This window comes from Vombatus ursinus, unplaced genomic scaffold, assembly GCF_900497805.2.
Source record: "Vombatus ursinus unplaced genomic scaffold, bare-nosed wombat genome assembly UNPS02014813.1, whole genome shotgun sequence".
In the NCBI taxonomy this organism is placed as follows: Eukaryota; Metazoa; Chordata; class Mammalia; order Diprotodontia; family Vombatidae; genus Vombatus; species Vombatus ursinus.
The window spans coordinates 6271654-6294840 of record NW_020954591.1 but is presented as its reverse complement, the minus strand read 5'-3'; the positions used below and the strand labels follow the sequence as shown (position 1 = coordinate 6294840).

At 38.5% G+C, this 23187-nt stretch overlaps 1 protein-coding gene and 1 long non-coding RNA gene across 2 annotated transcripts in view; one reads left to right on the top strand and one right to left on the bottom strand.

The window, feature by feature from the left end:
- The window catches only part of STARD13 (StAR related lipid transfer domain containing 13), a 708719-nt gene that overhangs the window by 496144 nt on the left and 189388 nt on the right, over positions 1–23187 (bottom strand). The window contains exon 3 of the mRNA XM_027877625.1: positions 1030–1173. Coding sequence (XP_027733426.1) covers positions 1030–1173 — 144 coding nt within the window. The remainder of the gene's footprint in view (positions 1–1029; positions 1174–23187) is intronic.
- On the top strand, positions 16869–21887 carry LOC114054449. Its single transcript, XR_003570481.1, has 3 exons — positions 16869–16998; positions 20660–20762; positions 21519–21887. It is a non-coding gene; the product is annotated as an uncharacterized LOC114054449 (long non-coding RNA).

Sequence of the window (23187 nt, the reverse complement as noted above, 5' to 3'; positions counted from 1 at the left end):
AAATGGAATGTTGGATACTGAATTGTCAAACTGAATCTTTGACTTCTTTTGCTCCCTCTCCTCTTATTTTAAACAAATCATAAGGTCCTGTTGATTCAATCTCCACGAAATCTCTTAAACTCATCCCCTTCTTTCTATTTTCACATTTGCTCCACTTGAACCAGCCCTTTGTGTTTGTTCCATACCTCTACTGGACTGACTGAAGCTGCTCCTCAAGGATAGGGACTGTATCTGATCTAACCTTTGATTGCATCTTGAATCTATCCACACTAGGGATGGTATTCTATACACAGCAGGTGCTTTCCAAAAGTTTGCTTTTGTGTTATATTATAAAATCTTTATCTAGTGGCCTTATGGAAAAATGTTGCCAAACCTTTTCATGCCCTATTAAATTTTCACAATCCTAGGCATAAATTACATACCACTAGGTTTGTCCAAAGGTTTCATGAATTAAGTTAAATTTTAAGACTTGGAGTTTTAAGACTTGGTTTTAAAACTTGGAATTCCCTTCTTTGTAAAGCAGCATATACCGCATTTCAGTGAAAAAAAAATGGAGAGATTTTTAAACATATTTAATAAAATATTTTATAGGCTTATTCATTCAATTAAAAAAAAACTTTCTAGATCCTAGTTATTCAAAGTAATGCAAATATTTTACCTATTTTGTTATGTCTCCCAAAGGAAGACATTGCTTTACTTGCCACTTGGTTTGTCTGAGAAATTCTAAGTTTTCAATCACCAAAGCTCCCATTACAAAATATAAGCATGCATTCCCCAATTTCTTTTTCACCCAAGAGGTACAGAATATCTGAGATCCTAACCCAAATCACAGTTACTTCTGGGATGATTTACATTTACCATGCAATAATTACCAGACTATAAGCTTCTTGAGGACAGGGACTACGCTGTTTTTTATCTTTTTAGTTCTAAAACCTTTTAGTGCAATGCCTTACATGTAGTATTTATTTAATTTATCTTTGTTGAATTGAATTGAACAGACCATATTTAATAAAATCAAAGTAATCTTACCTGCTGTTTGCGCCTTTTGAAAGAAGGAGTATGAGAAGGGGAAGAGCCAGCACTGAGAGCTTCTTCAATATCTAAATTTAGCTGCTCTAACTTTTTCATGACACAGGCCATAGAGTCTGACCATTCTGAGCCCTTGGGCTGTGCCTAGAAGCAAGAAAAACCAGAGAGAATACATGAAATCTAAAAATATTAACTCTACTATAAAGTTAAAGTTTGTTTCAAATGCATTTCTGGAGGAGATAGAAAAAATGCTATTGAATCAGAAACCAAAGATCTTCATTGCACCAAGTAACACTTTTCTGGTTTTTTTTTTTTAACTAAGAAATTCCTTGATTATCTTGGGTCAAAATATGAAATTATGATTTATTTCTAGCTTTAGAATATCTGTGGATGCATTATTATCATAATAATATTGGTTTTACACAAAAAGCAATTGCTAAGATGAATATTGTATGAGGCTTGGTTTCAAAATCATCCCTCTCCTCTGGCTATATTTGCTGAAAGCCATCTTCTCATCCTAATAAAGATACAATTTGGCTTCACTGTATGCTTCTTTACTTCATGGGCAAGAACCCTTATGAAAGTCAGCACAAATTCTGCCAAAGCAAGAAATACAGGATCCAGGCCCCACATCTTATGAAGCTATTTATATTATCATCTCTTCCTTAAAAATATGTATAAGTTTTAGTCAGCTGAATTCTCTTTCACTAAACATATGTTATACACTCCAGAGCATTCCAAAGCTTCATGTGAGAGTTATTTCTGTGAATGGTTTTGGTTGTGTCTTACAACTTCAAAATCATGACATCTGAGAAAGCTAAATATATCATTTTACATAACGAATAGTTGACATTTCAAAGTGTCCATGGCTTTTGCATGCACAAGACCTTAATTTGCATTTGCAAAGTGGGCAAGTATGCATTCAGTTGTCAGATGTGTGTACACACAAATAGGCCTCAGCTATACCAATTCTGGTAGCCCAGAAAATGTGACCTTAAATATATTAATATAAATCACCACATCAAATAACATAAAGAAAAGAAAGACATAGTTAAAAAAGCAAAGATGCTCTCTTCCAACTCTCTGAGGAGATGACAGTATTTTGAATATTTTTTGAAAGCATCTCTTCACATTTATTTTGGGTGGTATTTCATATAGTATTTTTAATTCTGGGGAACAAATGGTAAACACTGTACTTATTCTTAGGGCTAGTTTTTAGAAATCAAATATTTCCAGTGAATAATGAGCATATGATGGTTTGGGGAGGGGGTAATTAATCTTTCTGACTGCCTACTATGTGTCTCACAACAAGCAAGGCACTATAGAGGAACCAAAGTGAGACATAAGATATAGTTTCTACTTTCAGTATTGTTCCAGATTCTCTTTAGGGAGAGGAACCTGAAGAAGGTAAAGACTATGGAGTCAAGGACATGATGGAGGTGTTGGCTTTTCTACATGCCTGCTTCCTCCCAAAGTCTCTCTCCCTTCAGAGTTCTCTCTCTGAAGAGAATTTGGAACATTGTGTGTTTTCTTCCTTGAAGCTGGAAGCCAAAATATCAAGATCTCTCCTCTTCCAATTTCGCTCCTTAAGCATACTTGCACTATTGGGTAATTAATCTCTACCAGTAAGAAAAGTCTCATGCAAATTGGTTTTTAACATCTGGTTATATCATCACCACCACCATCGTCAATATACCTACAATAATAATGACAGCTGATTTTTACACAGAACTTAAAGATTTTCAAAGTACTTTATATACATTCTCTTATTTGAACCTCACAGAAGTTCTGTGAGGATGGTACTATGGCTGTCATTACCTCCACTTTTACAGATGAGGAACTGACACTTTCAGAGAAGTGAAGTGATTTGCCTAGGGTCACACATAAGTGCGTGCCAGAGATGGGATATGAATCCAGGTTTTCTGTATTCCAAATCCACAACCATCTCCACTATACCCCACTATCTATTAAGAAGCTTGTGATCTATTTGGGGAGATAAATTTAGCAAGTGAAACACTAAGGTCACAACTAAGTGATAAATTGCGAAATAATTTTTATAAGTCATTAAGAGATAGGTTCAAAGAGACTCTGTGCACTAAAATAGTAAATTATTGTGATATAACTGGGCAAAGGGGGAAGGAGTGGAAGAAGGGAAGCAATTTCAGGTGAGGCAAACACATGAGCAAAAGCTGAGCAGGGGCAATATTTGGAGTATATGGTGGGAATCAGGTTCAATACAACATAACCTCTTACCATATCACACATCACATATTTTGAAAGGGTAAGAAATTTGTCTAAGAGAAAGATGAACGTGATCTAGTAGACGGAGGGCTCACCTGATCTGAACCACATTAAAAACCCATAAGCTATAATAATCAAGGTTAATTTTGGAAAAAGGGATTGTTCATCAAAGAAATGTTTAATACGCAATATGATGTGTAGTTTCATTATGAACAATTAAAGAGTAGGTGTTTCAATGCCAAATGTAAAACAAGTGATTGCAGTCAAAGAAGGAAATACTATACTTTGAAAGTTTTTTTAAAGATATAAAAATGTATAAGGTTTATTGTATACATCAATAAATTTATATCATCTCATTAAATACTTCTGCTTTGAACTAATTTTCTCCTCTGGCTATTGAAGATAAACACATTAATGGGGGCTTGTGGGCAATAGTTTTAATGGATATAGGTCCAGAGATATTATAAACCTGGGATATCCTAATCTTGGGAACCTACTCTGTGAGTTTGGGAGAGTACCCTCATAACAAGTAATTACACTGCTTTCCTTACAAGGTTATTTTGAGCATCAAATGAGATGATGTATGTAAGGGTTTTGTAAGTCATAAAGTCCCACATATTTGTGCATTGTTATTATTTTTTATTATTTTTTAAGTTTTTTAATATTTTTGTGCATTATTATTGATACAATACACCTCCTTGCCCTGCTCTACCTCTTCCCTATAACAAGAATAGGAAAGTGGAGAGGAAGAAAGGAAGAATGACCTAGCTTATTGGCCTGTGCCTCAGGACCGGCCCAACTGAAAAGCTTTGTCGAGTTTTTTTACAATTATGGAAAATTATGGAAAGAGCCAAAGAGTGAAGGGAGTTTGAATTATTGGCAAATGGCAATACAGGTGAAGTGATGCAGGATGTGAACTCAACTAGGGAAATGTTCATTTCACTATATAGCCCAGTGAGTGAGCAAAGCTTAGATGCAGTTAGGGGGAGGGGAGGGAGGATTGTGGTGGAATTCAAGCTCCCTGCCAGTGTTAGAGCAGCAAATGAGGAAAAGAACTGGGAAATGTCTCAGGGTAGGATCCAGCTGAGAACTTCAGACTATACAAGCACTTTTTCTTCCTGTGGTGAGAGGTTATGGCATAGAGGTGGTATGCTTCTATTCAGGTAATCACCTGAACTGTGTTTCTTTGAACCACTTGCTTTTTGGTTTGTTTACAGGAAAATGGGAGGGTTGAATCTGAGCTCCTGTTGTATTTGAGCTCTTGGCTTTGGTTTGTGTAGAAAGGATTTTGGACTGTATGGTATCGGAGAAGTTACCAGCGCCCAATTCTTGTAGTGGTTAATAGGATCACAGAATGATAAATTTAGATCTCAAAGTGACTTTAGAGGTCATTTAGTCCAATTTCTTCATTTTCAGAAGAGAAAACTAAGGCTGAGAGGGGGAAATATTTATGTCTTGCCTACAGTCACACAAGCAGGAAGTGGTATAACTGGGATTTGATACTAGATTTCTTGGACTCCAAATCCAATGTTCTTCCACTACACCATGTACTGAGAGAGAGAAGCTTTCTGAGAGGCATCAAGAGCTGGGTGTTGCTCCTGAGTGTCCTCTAGTTCTGGGTGAAGTATGTAATCACTGGAATGAACATGGGATTGATATTCCTTGACTCATCACTGACTAGGTTTAGATACTTGGTCAGCAATGCCTCCTGGTAATTATGGTATCTTTGCTATCATTAACTTTTAACTATTGGAAGAATATTCAGTTCAAATATACAAAATTACATTCTGAAAGCTTTACTCTCCTTATTCCACTTGACAGATTACTAGTTTGTATCCTCATTATCTTTTCATTCTTATTTTAAACTTTTGTAAGAAAGATGTTTCACACCTTCAACCCCAATTAAGGTAACTAACAAGATTCTCTAAGCCCTGATAGCTTTATTAGGTGAGAATTAAATATTTAAACTAGGTATGAACAAACTAGGCACCTCTATTGAATCAATTATTAACAATCAAATGTGTAAATAGGTGTGAGGAGTAAAGTACTTTCAGCCACTGGATGAAATCAGTTGAAGAAACTGTATTTTAGGAAGGACCCCAGCCATATTCTACCTCCCTTTCACCTGGACTCTATCCCCTCTTTGGCTTGACTTTGGCTACTCTTCTCCCCACTAATTTTCAGCACCCCTACCTGTAGTTTGCCCCCATTAGAATGTAAGCTTTTTGAAAGCAGAGACTGTTATATTTGCTTGTATTTATATCTACCACTTATTATAGTCTCTATCACCTAGAAAGTGCATAATAAAGTTTCTCTCTCTCCCTCTCTGACAGGCATTCCTGTAAGGACATTTCAACTGCTTTGTCAAGCTTCTAGATCACTTTTCAAAAAGCAGAGTTTCTCCTGTAGCAGAGGGCATCAAGGTAGGGGTTGGGGGAAACCCAGAAACAGGGTCACATCCCCCTTCTCCATTGACCAAGTGAGTTTCTCAGTACTCATTAGACTGTGAGCTCCTGAGAGCAGAGACTGACTTTTACTTTTCTTTGTATCTCCAGTGCTTACCACATATAGTCGGAGCTCCTTAAAGTGCTTTGGGTCCAATGTTTATAGCTATCACTCTGTTTTTCATGCTATGAGTGTCCAGTGGTGGGAGTAAAATCTTTTACCAATAGCATACTAAAAGTTAATACAAAAGCCATGGCTGCAAAGTTCTTGGTTTACTTAGACCAAGGTCAATTTTGGAAGGTTCTCACAGATTCATACACTTATTATTTTTTTTTTTTTAGCTCATGTCCCCACCCAGCATTTCCCCTGAAAAAATCAGAATCTGGCTTGTATTTTGATCTCTACAAAAATGGTAAAAGCCCCCTCAGCTCTCATGTAAGTACTTGGGCTAATAAGAAATTGAATGTAGAACAAACTTTATTTAACCTGAAAAAAAATTTTTAAAAATTTTTTGCCTAGGCCTATAAACAATAAAGTCAGCTCTCTTTTCCTTTCTCAGTGAGCTTCTTGTCTTTTTTTTAAACCTATATAATCCTTCAAATTATAGTATTACCCTAGGATTAAAACTTCTGCCCTGCATAAAAGGAAAATTGATTCTTCTCTACCTGCTACACTCCAGACATTCAGAATTCATATAATACATAATGCTGATGAAGGTCAAAGTCTAGTTGGATTCCTCCACATCTCTCCCTCACGTTCCTTCGCTCAATCTCCTGATTGGTCCAACAACTCTTCCACTAGTCTATCACTGCCACTCCATTGCTACTAGTTTACATCCCTGTAGCACCTGGCTAGACCCAAGAAATCCTCTTAGCTCACCTCTTCTTTCGCATACTGCCGGCTGCATGGTTTCCTTTTCTCTTGAGGACCTCATGGCTCCATGTACACCTAGTTTCCTGGTGCAGACAGTTCTCTGGAGGGGTCATGTGGTGTCCTATAGGAGCTAAATGGATCTGCAGGCTTCCCTTGAGAGAACTGAGTGCCAAGTTTCTATGTAGCTCCTCTCTTTCCCTAGTCTATTTTGGCTCTGTCTCTGTCTGTTCATATTCTCCCTATGTCATCTCACTTGATCCTCATAACAACTCTGAATTAGGTGCTTTTATTACAGATGAAACTGAGGCTGAGAGGTTACGTTATTTACTTAGGGGCACATAGCTAATAAGTATATTAGGCAGGATTTGAACCTAACTCCAAGTCCAGTACTTCATCCACTGAGATACCTAGCTGCCAGAGAAGTACCCAGAATCAGGCTAATTCACATTTTGCCAAGGAATTTTATCACCGTATTTAGGAGACTCAGAGGAATTTAAGAGGGCCTTATCAGGCTTCTTCTTTGTATACCTCCCTGCAAATATAAGAAATACAATTTTTAAAAAATTATAAGGGTTACTTCATAAGCCAAGAATGTCTTTAAATTGAATGTGTGAGGCATTATAATTTTATAAATAGTTCATTTTTCTATTATTATCCAAAAAGTTAACCAATAAAAAGGCCAATAACTGGCATTTTACCACAGGTATTATTGTCCCCATATAATAAAAGAGAAAAGAGAGGACCAGAAATATTACACGACTCATCCATAGTACTCAGCTAGTATTCTGAAGTGGGTTCAAACTCAGGTCTCCCCAACTCTTAAGTCTAATACTCTACTTCCCACTAAAAAACCACAAAATTATCCCCAATCCCAATGATTTGTTAGAGATTTCATATCCAATTTATACCCAATGCTATAAGAAGGTAAAATTTGAAAATACCTCTAATTTTCTTTATTATCTGATAAGTTTTTCTAATCTAATAAGTTTTTGAAACTGCATTCAATAGTTGATAAAGAAAACGAGCTTTCATTATAACATATAGCTTAATGGGTCAACTTAATAAACCAACCTTAACTAACTGTAAATTTGACCCCAAATTCTCATTTGATAATGCTTATAGATTTTTAGAAGCATTATGTTAAATTATCATTAGATTATATGGTTTTGATATTAACACTCAACAAAAGGAGATTTTGTGCATTAGGATTTGTTCCAGAGAAGTAAAAGGAATTTCAATCATTAATTGAAGAAAAATGATAAATTATTAAATTTCAAATCACAGAATGCTTTAAGTATTTACCAGTAATTAAAAAAAAGTTCAGGAAACAGATGACTAGTTGGGGAAATATGTCAATTGATTGGAATAGTTTTTTTTTTTCAAAATACAAACCAGCTTGCTTACATTGAATGGGTAACAACAATGGCACATCCAATGAGAAAAACTCTAAAAAGTCTGCAGTTAGGATTTTTCCCCCATGTGTATACAAACTTCATCTTTGGACATTAAACACTGTAGCTTGTTTGAATTGAACTAACTTAAATATGTGAAATATACATGTAGTTATTCTTTTATCTGATAAAGCCGAAGTAAATACATTCCAAGCCTTCAATATGCTTATTTGTGCCTTGGGGATAAAAGGAATTTTGCACACTGGTTTACAGCTTCTTATTTTTCAACAATAATCGTATTCAGTACAGTCAAAGGCACATTTGTTTCAATGATGTGCCTGTGAGTGCACTGCAGTAGGGAAGAGGGCTGCCAGACCTCTATACTTAAATCTGTTGGAATGCTGCAGAAAGCAGTAAGCGCACAGAGAACACCCAGAGGTCAGAGTTACCACTGAAGCCAGATCACATCATGCTCTGCAATTAGAAAGGTTGGTGATTCTTTGAGTCATAAATACATTGGGGTTATGGGAAAGCTACCCTTGGTTTGACACTTTTTTTTTTCCAAAAACGAATTCAATACATAGTATTGTTTTCAAAGAGGAATATTGTAATAATTCAGGTTTAAAGAAAGCTTAGGTGGTACAATGGACAGAGTGCTGGGCCTGAAGTCAGAAAGATGAATCTTCCTGAGTTCAAATCTGGCCTCAGACACTTTCTAGCTGTGTGACTCTGGGCAAGTCACTTAGCCCTGTTTGCCTTAGTTTCTGATCTGTAAAATGAGCTGGAGAAGGAAACGGCAAACACTCCAGTATCTTTGCCAAGAAAACACCAAGTGGGGTCACAAAGAATTGGTAGCAACTGAAAAAACTCAACAACAAATGTGCCAGGCACTATACAAAGCAATGGAAATATAAATACAAGCAAGATAGTATTTATCCTCCGGGAGCTTACCTTCTGATAGGGAAGATAACAGATATAAAGATGTTGAAAAGGAGGGAAGAAGAAGACTACCTGTGGCAGGTGAGGAAAAGGTGGAGTCTAGAGAAAGTCAAGTTAAGAGAGGTGAAGTATGGCTGGGGTCCTTCCTAAAACAGAGATCCCAGGGAAAGAGTCACCAATGAGGAGGGGGACCCTAGGAGGCTTCCTTGGGTAGCAATGAGACAGGTTAGGAGAAAGTAAACGTTCAAGAGATTCCAAACATCTGTTTACTTTTTCCATTTGTGCAGAGATGTTACAAGATTATGTACTAAATTTGAGATCATTACCTGAAGTGGTGTACCTTGAAAGCCAACTGTATTACCACATTCCTAATGTAGGGAAATTATTTAGGAAATATTTGAGGATTATTTAGTATTTACTATTACTTACTATTAAGTGCTATAGGATATTTACAATGATTATCTAACACCTTCCCTATTCCTCTGCAGAGATAGAGGTCTCTGGGTATAGAATACTGCATATAATAATATTTTTGATATGTTGATTCGTTTTGCTGAATTTTTTTTCTTATTCCTCTTTTAAAAAAATTCTTTGTTATATGGATGACTCTCAGAGAGGGAGGAAGGCAGGAAAATCTTGGCAATACAAAAAATCAATAAAGATTATTAAAACATTTTATAAAAGAATTGTCTATATCTTCTTAAGGTGACAAAATATATACACATAAAATGAATGACAATAAAGTGCCATATATGATCAACTTGTAAAATATAAGCTATAGACAACAAATGCAACAGAAATTTGTAGAAGGAAAAGATCAGTCTGGGTCAAAGTTTTCAAAAGAGGCTTCATAGAGAATGTGAGACAAGCTGAGCCTTCAAAGATGGGTTTGATTTGGATAGCTGTGTAAAGAAATGAGGTTATTCCAGGTAGGGAGCGCAAAAGGAACACAAAAGCATCACAGCAAAGAGGAAAGAACACTGGACTAGTATTCAACCACATAAAAATGAAGGAGTTGTACTACTTTATCTCTGAGGCCTCTTTCAACTTGGAAATTCTGTGATTCTGGGTCTCTTAATCCCATTTCTACTGCTAACTAGCTAAGTTATTTTTCACTGAGTCTCAGTTTGAGATACTCAATGTTGCTTGCTGATAGGCAACATAAACCTATTAGAAGAACGAATGTTTCTAGTAGAGTACAATAGACTTATTTGGCATTAACGTCAATGGAAACCCTTTGGACATTCTTTAATTTTTCGAAGAGTCAAGTTAACATGATGTATTGATACAAAGAGTAGCTGTTTAAATTATGTCCCAAAGACAACTTCAGTATACTTTTTAAGTACTTATAGCAGATAAGTACAACATTTCAAGTAAAAAGGCATAAAGCTGGGAATTTCTAGAACTAGTTTGAGCTATAAATTAATGCTCCACTTGTTGAGCCACGTAGTTATAAAAACTTATCTTCCTAATAGAAGAGGTATATTATTGAGCAATATTTTGAAATAAGCATAAAAGAATGTTTTATTATTTGTGATAAAGGAACATAAAGAATTGTTTCAAATAGTTGGAAAGAATATTAATTGAATCTTAGGGGAGGAGGTAACCTAATCCAACCTCATTTTATAGATGTGGAAACTGAGACTCAAGAGTGAACTAATTCAACTAAGTTAGTAGTAGAGGGGGGCTTAGAATCCCCAGTGCATACCACCACTCCCAGAATAATAGAATTTTCAAGCTAGAAGAGATAACCTAGTCCACCACACACACACACACACACACACACACACACACACACACACACACTTGAATTCTAGTACAAAACTCTTCTATACTGTGCTGCCTTTCTGCTCATGTGTAACAGGACACTCACAGAACTAATCTACTTACTTCTGGCAGACCATGTGTGTTAGCTCAGGGCCTAGGCACTTTGGGAATAACAGAATCTCTCAATGCTTTAACTGGTCAGGTGTGACTAGGTGCTGAAGGACTCTGGAGCTTTCACATTGACAAAGCAAACCCTCTTAGGAGCCACTGAGGAGCAAGAGTTGATAACTCTATCAGCATTTAGAAAGGAGGGAAGTTCAACCTCAGGAGAACAGAGAAGAAGGTAGTTGGCAAAAGGAGGCAAGATAAGTGAAGCAATTAAAACATAAAGCAAAGAGATGATAAGTAGGTTGGTGGATAGGGCAAACTGATGAAACCAGGGTTTGGTTTCATTCACCTACACAGCTAGGTGGAGCAGTGGATGGAGTGAAGGGCCTAGAGTTCAAATTTGACCTCAGACACCTGCTAGTTGTGTGACCCTGGACAAGTCACTTAACCTTGTTTGCCTCAGTTTCCTTACTTGTAAAATGAGCTAGAGAAAGAAATAGCAAATCACTCCAGTATGTGCCAAGAAAACCCCAAATGGAGTCACAGAGAGTTGGACACAACTGAAAATGACTGAACAACAATAATAACAATAAAGAAGTTGGTACTTGGCAGAAGGGGAGGTTGGTGGGATTGTTGTTGATGAAAAAGGAAAGGAAGTAGAGTAGCTTGTCCTTAAGAGGTGATAATTTGCTATAAAAGTTTTAATCTTTGAGTTGAGATATAAATAACCCAATGTAATTTTAGAAAACAAGGCTGAAAAATCTTAACCAGTATGGAGATTTCATCACAGTCCCACGACTGTTATTTGTGCTGTAAGTGTAAACTGGCATTCTTCCTAGAGGAGGAGAAGGACCTTAAAGAATGCTTCTACTCACTCCAGGTTGTTAGGGAGAATAAAGTGTTCCTAATGGAAATAGCAGTCAAGAAGCATTTATTAAAAAATTATTATATACTAGGCACTCTTCTAAGTACAAGGAATAACAACACAAATAGAAAGGCCAGCCCCTTGCTCTCAAGGAGCTTACATTCTAACTGTGGAAGACAATAAAAGGATGCTGAAAAGGGTGGGGATAGAAAAAGGAGAAGGTATAGGTGAGAGAGAATAGAAGACAAAGTCCAGAAACTCAGGAACAGAGCTCAGAGTGGAATGAAGACATGGCTGACCTAGGTGCTCTTCTTAAAGAGGAGGTTCTGGGAGGAACCAGTCAATTAAAGCAAGAAGTTGCATGGACAGAAAAAGGCTTCAATGGAGAAAAAAAAATGGATCTGAGGTAGAGAAAAGTAAATATAACCCTTGCCCTAATTTTGGAGAATGAAAAAGTTACACAGAGAAAGGAAATGAAAAAGGGCAGCTACATAATGAGAGTTTTAAAAACAGATTTGAGGTTCTTCCTGAAGAGGGAGCTTGATGCTCTGAAGAAGCAGCTGCTTGCTCTCCAAAGAATGATATACTAGAGCTATAGAAGCTCTCAAGTGAGAAAAATCATAGAGTTAAGAATGGAGTTTTCAAGATACAAAGGGAAACAATTCCAGTGAACATGAAAAATGAAATTTGTCTGAAGAGATCAAATGTGTATGCATAGGGAACTTACCAACCAACTTATATTTTTAAAAAAATAGAGAAGATGAAAGCAAGGCCAATGTAACTAAGGATGGACATAAGAGCATGGCACAGTCCTATTAAAACAGTGATAAAAACTAACAGGACATTCCAAGAATAACTAAGGTTTCAGATTTTTTTAAGCTTTATTAGAAAAAGGAGTGTCAAAGAAAGGATGGGACCTTTGCTTAGAGTGAATGAGGCAAAGACAACAAACCCCAGGGAGAAGGGAGAGCTGATAATTCTTATTTTGCTTCTATTTTCTCTGCTAAACAGAGTGACCTGCACTGGACGTGAGAACAAAAATGCCTGACAGGAAGTAGATAGCGAAGATAAATAAGGAGAGAATAAGAGAGCATCTAGGTCCCCAAAAGGCAGCAAGGTAGCACAGTGAATAGGTAACAGGTCTTAGAGTTAGGAAAACCTGAGTTCAAATCCTACCTGACATTTCTTAGCTGTGTACCCTGAGCAATTCATTTGACAGCTCTATATCTCAGTTTCTTTGTATGTAAAATGGGGATAGCTGTGAACCTTAAAGCTATTATTAGTATTGATGAATTCAAATCACCTAACCCAGATGAACTCTGGGACCTGACAGAACTGGTAGATCTAATTTCTGGACCACTGTCAGGAACATTTGAAAGAACATGGAAAATGGAAGAGAAGTTAGGGAAATGCCCTGATTTTCCAAAAAGAGAACAGAATATGCAGATTACAGGCCAGTGAGCTTGACTTCTGTTTCTGTGAAAATTCTAAAATGGATCATTAAGAAAATGGTTGGTGAACATTTAGAAAGGGATGCAATTATATAGAGCTGAACTTGACTCCATCAAGAACATACTATCTCAGAATAACTTCATTTTCTTTTTGGATTATTAAACTAGTAGATGAGTAGTAGAATTCAGCACCAGGAAACTCATCATCACAAACTGCATCAGCTTTGGTATCCACACTCCCTCAGTTTAGTCTGCTCCTCTGATTAGAGGGCTCCAAAGTGAAGCAAAAAAAACTCCTCACTCTGAGCCCCCATTTAAAGGGGACTCAGAAGCCCAGACAATCTTTTTATTTCCCACCAGCTGCACTGCTTGGATTTGACTCCACCGTCATCATGCTTGGGTACCTTCTCCCCTCTACTCCCTTTACAGCTACCTCTGTGTTGTCTCCTCCCATTAGAGGAATGCTCTTTGAGGGCAGGGACTTTGTCTTGTTAGTATTCTCAGAGCTTAGAACAATGCCTGTTATGTAGTAGGCACTTTACATGTTTATTGTACTGTATGGTTTACCTAGATTTTATCAAGACTTTTGATAAGGTACATTCCACAATGCTTGTGTATAAGATGGAGAGATGTGGACTAGATCATAATACAACTCCCGGGGCTCAGTTGTTTAGATGGCTGGAATCAGAGATGTTAGTGATTCAATGTCCATGTGGCAGGTGATTTCCAATGGAATACCTAGGGATCTATGCTTGGCCCCGTACTCTTTAACATTCTTTTAGTGACTTGGACAGAGGAATAGATTGTAAACTCATTAAATTTGCAGATGACACAAAGCTGGGAAGGATAGCTAATACATTGAACAACAGTCGGGATCCAGAAAGATCTTGACAGGCTAGAGCAGGAGTGGGGACCCTGCGGCCTGCAGGCTCTGTGAAGTTTGGATTCAGTCAAAGGGCTGCACTTGGGTTGCCAACTCCTGGGCTAGAGTGTCTGACAGAACACACAATTCAAAAGGGATAAATGGCTTACCAAACCTTAGACTTGAAGGCAAACTCATTATTACTCAAGTGTAATCTTTAGCTGCACTAAGAGAGACATTGCATCCAGGAATAGGAAGACAATACCGCTGTATTCTATCCTTGTCAGCTTTCCTTGGGTACTGTGTTTAGTTCTTGAGGTGCCATAATTTAAGGAGTTGATAAACTAAAAAGTTAACCTCATAAGAGGATTGGTTGAAGGAACTGGCAATGTTTAGCTTAGATAAGATGAAGATTCAGGGTATGTGTGATTGATATTTTTAAATATTTAAGGAATTGTCAGATGTAGCAAGGATTATACTTGTTCTTTTTGGTCATTGAGGGCAGATTGAAGAGTAATGGTACAAGCTGGAAAGAGGCAAATACAGGTTAGATGTCAGGAAAAACTTCATGTAGTGAGTTGCCTAAATACCTTTCTTTAGAAGTCTTCAAGCAGACTCTGGATACCACTTGTGTGGTATACATGGGGACCCTTTTCTGTTTGATTGGACTAGAAAGCTATTTGGTCCCTTCCAAACCTCAAATTCTGTAACTCTGAACACTTTCTGGGTATGAGGGCAGATTGCGTAAGTGTAGTAGCAGAGGAGGCCAAGGCATGATTAGAGAATAGTTCATTTTGTCCAACATGCAGTGTGTGAAAGGAGTAGCATGAAACAAAGCTGAGAAAGTATGTTGAACATAAAATATGTAGCTCTTTAAGTATCAGGCTAAGGAATGTACAAAAGGCAACTTTGAGGCACATTTACAGTCCCTTACATAGAATTAAATCCCTAAATTCTATGATCTTAAGGTTTTTGAGCAGGGAGTGAAATAGATAGACCTGGGGATTAGGAAGATTCATTCGACAGCTCTATGAGTGTGAGAAAGCCACTGCAATTGTCCAAAGTGAGAAGTGGGTCTGAACTAGGGTTGTGGCAGGGTGAATAGAGATGAGAAAGATGTAAGAAATATTGTGGAGGTAGACTGGACTTGGCAACTGACAATGTGGGAATTTGGACAAGAAAGCAGCATGTATTGTAGAATGAATGCTGGATTTTAATTCTGCCTCATGACTTTGGACAAGTTACTTAGCATTTTTGGCCCTCATTTTTTTTTTCCATCTATGAAACAAGGGATTAGAAGATAACCTCTTAGGTCCTTTCCAACTCTTAAATTCTCTTCCAACTCTAAATTCTAATTGATCCTATGAAAAAGTTTGCAAACTGAGGCTTGGTGCCATTAAGAAAAATATGGAAATTGGTAAGGATAGATTTAGGGAAAAGATTAGTTCAATTTTATACATACTGAATCTGAAAAACAAGTGAAATATGCAGAGATCTTTCTGGGATTGAATTTCCCTCTCTAAAAGGTGGTGTTTGAACTTCTGAAGCTCCATCCAGTTCAAAATGTCTGTTTCTCTCACCGTGGCCTTCAATTCTGTTCTGTTTGTACTACAAGCCTAGCACACTTAAATTTCTCCTGATTTAACATAATTGACAATTAAATAACATTTTAAGATGTGCCAAGAGCTTTACATATATTTTAATTTGCTTGTCAGAACAGCCCTGTGAGGTAAGTAGGTTTTACTCCTATTGCCATCTACATTTTACAACTGAGGCTTACAGAAATTTCCAGTCACACAATTTGTGTTGGAGGTAGAATTTGAACCCAGGTCTTTCCTAACTTCCAAATCTAGCACTCTTTACCATATTTCAACCTTTATCTCACCTAATTCACTAAACTTTCAATTTTTCATTACTTTGTTTTACAAAGAACCCCAAAGTAGAACTTAACCCTTTGTTTGAAAGATTATCATTGCCTGAAAATTTCCAGGTTTTATTTCTTCTGTTTTTGGGTTTAACTTTATCACCAACCTATAAACGATGATAAACTAAAGCAGAGAAGTTTCATTTGAATTGCAAAATGCCCCATGTACACTAAACAAACTATTTTGATGATTAACAAATAGCTGTGTGAACCTCTAATTTTCCAAAGTAAATATGCCATAAAGATATACCTCCTCAGAGTACTTTGCAGTTCTTGGAATTAAACAAATCAAGGGCATTTTATTGCAAAACTACAAGCTAACGTTTTTCATGGAAGCAGAGAACTCATTAAGACCCAGGAATAAGAAATCTCATTCGTCTGATGCAATCCTCTTAAAGCACACTTAACCTTTACCTCTACGACCAATGCCAAAAGAAAAATTAAGGACGCTGCTGGAGACCCATTTTAAGAACAATGCCCTAAAACAGGATCTCCACAATGGGAGTGTACAATAGACCAGCTTTTATTCAAATTAGGGAAGCTCAAGTGTTTCAGCCCATCCGCTGACAATGGCCTCCTTGTAAAAATCCAAACCCATGGAGGATCAGAATTTAGGAATGCGACTGCACGAAGGAAGAGGCCCTCTTTCAGGGAGCTGTGGACTTCACAGGGGAGAACTGACGCCATGGCCTGCATCTTAAATGATTCATTTGAGCAGTTTGGTCATTACGCCAAAGAAGCATTGGGGGGTGGGAGTGTGAGGGGCGGGTCAGTCATGGGCAACAATTCTCAATTTAACTCGCTTTTTCCCCTCACAAAATCGCGGCTGGCACCGCCCCCGCCCAACAACAAAGTCCTCTCTTTCCCGGCTCCACACGCCACCGCGGTTGTTTTTGGCCAGCTCCCTCAGCCTTCCCCTTCCGCCCTTAAGGGTGGGGCCAGGCGCCCGCCCCAAGGCCGAGGCCGAGTCCCGAGAAGCCTCGCCCCTGCCCACGGCTCACGCGGGACGAAAGGGCGCCAGAATGGGCCGAGCATAAGGCTCCTGCCAGGGAAACCAAGAGGCTCAGGGACGGCAAAGGCGTCTGGGGCCGCAGCAGGCCAAGGTAATGTGCCTGTCCTGCCCCGCCCCGCCCCCACCTTGGGTGCGCGCGCAGCTCTTCCCCGCCACGTCCTCCCTCACCCCCACCCCCACCCCCACCCCTCCTCCTCGCGCCAACCGCTCGCGCGCGCAAAAACAGTGGTTGCCCCTAAGTTCCGGTCACAGCCCCAGCCGCGTCCCCTTGTGGTAACCCACTTGAGGCCCATGTATCTGCACCCTAGAGATTGACGCCTGCGCGCTGCAAAGTGGGGTGGGAGCCCAGAGAAGGTTCCGGTACCACCCTTCTCAGTAATCCTTGCGTCTTGTGCTCAGGCTACTAAGTGCTGCAGCGCCATCTGGTGTTGGATGTTCCACCGTTGGTTGTGGAACGCGCGCGTGCGCGCGCCTTTGCCCCCACCCTTTCCTCAGAACGTTCCAGAGAAGCCGCGGCCCTAGAGCAAAACCCTCCTTTCCCCCCCCCCCCCCCCCCCCCCGCAGGAGGAGGCGGAGCCTAGGGTCCTCCACCCCTCCAGCGTCGAATCGCCTGGCCTGGCGTCGGAGGGGCTTTGTGCTTCCCGCGTATTGCGGGCCTTGCCGTTGGGTGTGGCACAGGGGGCTGAGCCGAGCTCGTCACGCTTCCTCCGGCCCCAGGCTAGCTTTCTCTTGCCCACCTCGCGGTGCCTCCTACGCTCCCGCCCCGCACCCCTTCTTCTCCTTTTTTCCGGGTGGAGCAGGTTTTCCGGATCTCGCCCGGCTTTTCTGCCCGCCTTAGGCGGGAGCGTCTCCTGCGCAGCCTTTGTCCCTGCGCGGCGTGGCCCAGGCTGCCATGTCTGAGCCCGCCCAGGAGGGGCAGCTTTTAAAATGGGGACTGGGAGGTGAACACAGTCTCAGTGAAGTTGAATCCCAGAAAAAAATAAAAGCAGGAAGGGCCCTTCGTCTAGTGCGGCGCCCCCACTCCCCCAATTTGACTGAGGGTCCAGCGGGGCGGGGGCGGGGCGTGAGGCGGGGCGTGAGGCCCCTTCATGTCCACTTTGCCGGACCGTCTCCATTACGGCGTGCTTTACTGCCAGTAGACTGGTGTCCCGAAAGTTCTGGGGCTTTTACGAGCTATTAAAGCTTGAAACTGCACCAAGACTTTTGGTGCACCATGTACAAGGCGTGCTTTGGTCTTCCCCCCCGAAAAACTGAGTATTGATAACAAGCAGCACACAGTTGGGGTGCGGGGGGGGTGGAGAATACCCCCCCAGCTAGGGATTTTGAAGTAACAACTAGGAAGGCCGCGGGTGAAGTGTAGATGCAGGACTGTCCAGAGAGGAGCTCATATGGGTTTAAAGTGAAAACATGACCATCTGGTAGCTTCCTAGCTTAGCTCTTTTGTCTTGATAACTAAGACCTAAGTTCAGTTATTTCTAGCTGAAGGACCAACCTCTAAATTTTGTTGCCTCTTTTAATATAGCACTTCTACACAGGAAATGAATACACCTGCTTCCTTCTCCAACAGTCAACATTACCACAGATGGAGAGGAAATTTTTCTGGGGCATGGCACATTGACATGTCCCTTTCCCCCTTTGTAGTTCCACAGTACAGGAATCTTTGGACATTATGATACATAGACGAAAACAGACCACTATTAAGATAATTGTTATTTATGAACCAATATCAACTGTAGAGATTGGAGAAGTATGGAAATTCTCTAAAGAACTTGACAGGATTCTCCAAACTAAGTAACATGTTTTAATGCCCTGTTGTTAAAGGCAACACTAGTTTAGAGTAAAAACTCATTTATTTCACAAAATAATAAATGCATCAAGATAAATGTAAGCCTGCAAAGAGGTTAATTGAATCTAGAGAGGCCAGATCATTCTGAGAGCATTTGTAGGTGAAACCAAAAGGATAGCAGATGTGAGAAAGATCATAATTAACTGGTGCAATTGGACTGCACCACAGCATTGTAAAGAAATTAGCAGAGTGAAATGGTCTTGACAAAATACAGAAATCTGCTGGAGGCACCACAATTTTAAAGGTAATCAGAGTTTGGTTTTCCATATATTTCAAAGAGAACATATTTTTATGCTTATCAGTCAGAATGTAAATATTTTGTTAGCCATATTTCTCATTATATTTGTACCTGACAAGATTCCCCCCATTCATTAAAACTATCAGTAATAATATAGGATGTCTTCTTGAAATATTATAATAGCTACTACTATAGAAATAAATTGAAATCAAAGGATTTCTGTTTCCAAGGAATAGAAAAGATCACAGACCTTACTATTGCCAAAGAAAGGCAACAAAAAGACATTTGCAACTACCAGTCTAAATGTGTGTTGCCTTCCCCTGTAAGAATGTAAACTCCTTGAAGGTAGGGACTATGTCCCTTTTTTATTTCTATTCCCAATGCTTAATACCGTCCTTGGAACATAGTATGCACATAATAAATGCTTTTTTTATTCATATGCACATTGAAAATAGAAAGTAGAAAGGATTTTGTGGATAATTTTATGGTCATTTTGGTAAGTGTTTCAGAGAGTATTATATCCTATTATATTGTTTACTGATTTTTTAAAGAAACATTTAATTTGATAGAGTAAATGTAGGTTTGAAGGCTATACTCAAGCAAGTTATCTAACTCCCATGTATACTTTAATGAAAGGCTGATGGAGGAGGAACATTGTAGGTGTGGCGAAACTGCCTGTACAAAAACAAAGATAGGAGATAGAGTACTATAAATGAAGAACTAGCAAGAAAGCTAGTTTGTATAATTGTAGAGTGCATGAAGGTGGAAATCTTGGAAAGTTAGATGGGAGCCAGGTTATAAAGAGCTTTATGTGCCAAACAGAGGAGTCTTTATTTGATCCTAGAGGTAATAGGGATCCACTGGAATTTATTGAGTAAAGCAGTGAAATGATCAAACTTGTGCTTTCAGAATATCACCTTGGCAGCTTTGTGGAGGGTGAAGTAGAAAAGGGGAAGACTGTCAGCAGGGAGAAAAGTTAGGAGGCCATTATAATACTCTAGATGAGAAGGGATGAAGGTTTCAACCAGGGTGGTGGCCATGAAAGTTGAAAGAAGGGGATGGAAAGGAGAGGTGTGGAGGAAGAATTGACAAGACTTGGTAATTTCTTGGATGTGAGGATAAGGGACAGTGAGGAGCTTTAAGAGGTCAAGAAGGACAAGGATTGAGAAAAGGCCATTGTATTTAGTAATTAAAAGAATACTTTTGTCCAGACTTTTCTACCATGAGTCAGCTGCCTTTTCCCTCCATCCCTGCATCCCTCTTCACCCATTGGTGAATTTCTCCCAGAGTCTCCATTTTGAGGAAGGGCCCAGACCAACCGTGCTTCACTCTCTGGACTTTGTCACCATGGTATTTTCTGGCAGGTAGGTGCCACAGTAGATAGAATGCTGGACCTGGAGTCAGAATGACTTTAATTCAAAGTCAAACACTTACTATCTGTGTAACTCTGGGCAAATTACTTAACATCAATTTCTTCAACTGTAAAATAAGAATAATAGCACCTATTTATCATAGTTTTGTGCAGATCAAATGGGATAACATATGTAAAGTGATTAGTACAGAGCCTGGCAATACATATAGAAGGTACTTAATAAATGAATTTATTTTTCCTTCCTTCCTTCTTTCCTTCCCTTTTCCTTTCTTTTCCCCAAACCTCTGTATTTGTAGCCTCCTTTTTCTACTGGTGTTCCTCTCAGAACCTTCATTTTGAAGAAGGGCCCAGATCCATTGTCCTTCATTCTCCAGACTTTGCCACTATGCTCCTGCACAGGTACCCCTTTCAGCGTAGCTCTCTTTTATGTGTTGTCTTCCTCTATTAGAATGTAAGCTGTTTGTTTGAGGAGAGGACCATCTTTGTTTTTTGTTTGTATTTGTATCTCCATTGCTTAGTACAGTTCCTGGTTAATGTTTGTTTATTGATGACTTTAGAGAAAACTTTGGAAAGAGCAGTTTCAGTTGAGTGATAAAGTCAGAAAACATACTTCAAAGTATAGAGAAGTAAGTAAGAGGAGAGGAAGTGGAGGCCTCAAGTATAGATATATTGCAAAGTTAAAAGAAAGTTTGAAATCATGGGTTTGGGCCATATCATGTTATTATCATGTACATAATTACACATGAACATATATAATATGGGTGAGTTGGCCTGTAGGTGCTGTTCCTTGGAACATGTAGATATTCTCTGTCTACTACCTGTTAACTGGGAGTGAGGGGTAAGGAAGAACTGTTGGGGCTGGTTTCTGGACATGTCTTAATTCATTGCTGAAGGGCTTTCACTAAAATGAAATGAAAGACAATCCTCTTACTGGCTGCCCTATTAGAAGAGTTGGTGACTCTAGGGGTTGTACAAAAGTAAGATACAGGGCTCTTCAAGGATCTCCTTCCATCTATAAAGCACGTAGACTATTTGGAAATATTGTACAGAGTTGAATTGGGCAGGGTTGGAGGCACTCCTGTACTGTCTCCCCTTGGTTTCTATGACATCATGAACACATGGTCACTTCTGACTCTTTGTATTTTTTCTTTTTAGGTGATTGAATATCCCGCAGTGGTTCTGTTCTGACCTGGACTGGTGGTAACCTTGTGAGTTCTGAAAAGCCCAAAGGTCTTTTGTCTCTGGAGTGGCAGTGGCTGAATTAGAGAGAGAGGCCATTGCAAAGATCAAGCTTGGCTGTTTGAGAAGATAGTGCAAGGTTAAATGTGAAATACCTAATTAGCATTATTGCTCAACTGCTTTACTTTTAAGTCTCTGATGAGACTTAAAATATTAGCCTCCTGGCTAACTATAACTGTAGTTATAAGCTAAATTTCTTAATGCTGTTCTAATCATTCTGTAAATGTATACTATGATTCTGTGTCTAGCCTATCTGTATATGCATATGTCTATATGTAGACCTAGTTAAACACAAAATGATTGATGTTATAAATATATATATGATATATACATACAATATATATACTTATATGTTATACATATATGGTCTTTTTTAGTGTATCATTTGTCAAAATCTGCTTATTGATTTCTCAAACATTCTTTAAGGGTACGATCTATTGATGTATAAATAATTTTAATGAAGATTTTATAAATATGAGAAATGAAATATGACCTGACAACTCAATGTCATGGTATTATAACCAATTTAAATTCTCATTAGCTGGCTTGCTATTGACCGGTTTTGCACTGGCAAAAAAAAATTACTATCTCTCTTTAATAGATATTTAAATTGTTCATTCTCCTTCTCTTATGTCTTAGGCTATCTTATAACATTCTTTTTTGTTCAAGTCTGTTTTCCTTCTACTTCATACCATTTATCAAATTGGAATATATGATTCATTTAAGAATTTACAACTTGCATGACATTTTAAACATTAGAATTAGTCCTTTTACCATCTCACCCTCTGAAGAAAACAAAACATGTTTTTCAACTTAAAAAAATATTCTGGCTGTATTCTGATACAATGAATTTATGTATTCTTAGTTTAATGCACCAGAAATTTTGTTAAACCCCAGAACATATGTGAACATATTTTTATGCTTATCAGTCAGAATGTAAATATTTTGTTAGCCATATTTCTCATTATATTTGTACCTGACGAGATTCCCCCCATTCGTTAAAACTATCAGTAATAATATAGGATGTCTTCTTGAAATATTATAATAGCTACTACTATAGAAATAAATTGAAATGCATTATATGTTGATATTTACTTGATTTAGTTTTGTTCCAAATAAATACTTCTAAAGGTCAATGAAGACTAAGAAAATATAAACTTTGTACCTTTTCAAAAATTTAAAATTATAATTCCAAACAAAATGTTGGCAGATTGGTTAAATTACAGAAGATATGAATGGAGAGTAGAGAAAATGTGTTCGTGATATAGAAAATTTAAAGTGTTCTTTGTTTTGGTTACTTAGTGGATCAAAACAAATGCTGCCACTTGTGCAAAGTATAAAAGCAGAATGATAAAATGGTACTTCTACTCATAGAAATGCCTTTTTAAAAAGAAAGGTCTCCTTCAAGTGGCATTTCAATAACATAAAACCAATTTCAAATTGATTTTAATCAGCCTACACTTGTTAAAGGAAAATTACAAGGCAAAGATATGTAGATTAACTGCTGTTGAAAGAACTGTGGGTACATTTCCCTCTGATTTAAGAGAAGAAGAAAATATGAAAGAACCACTTAAACAATTTCTAG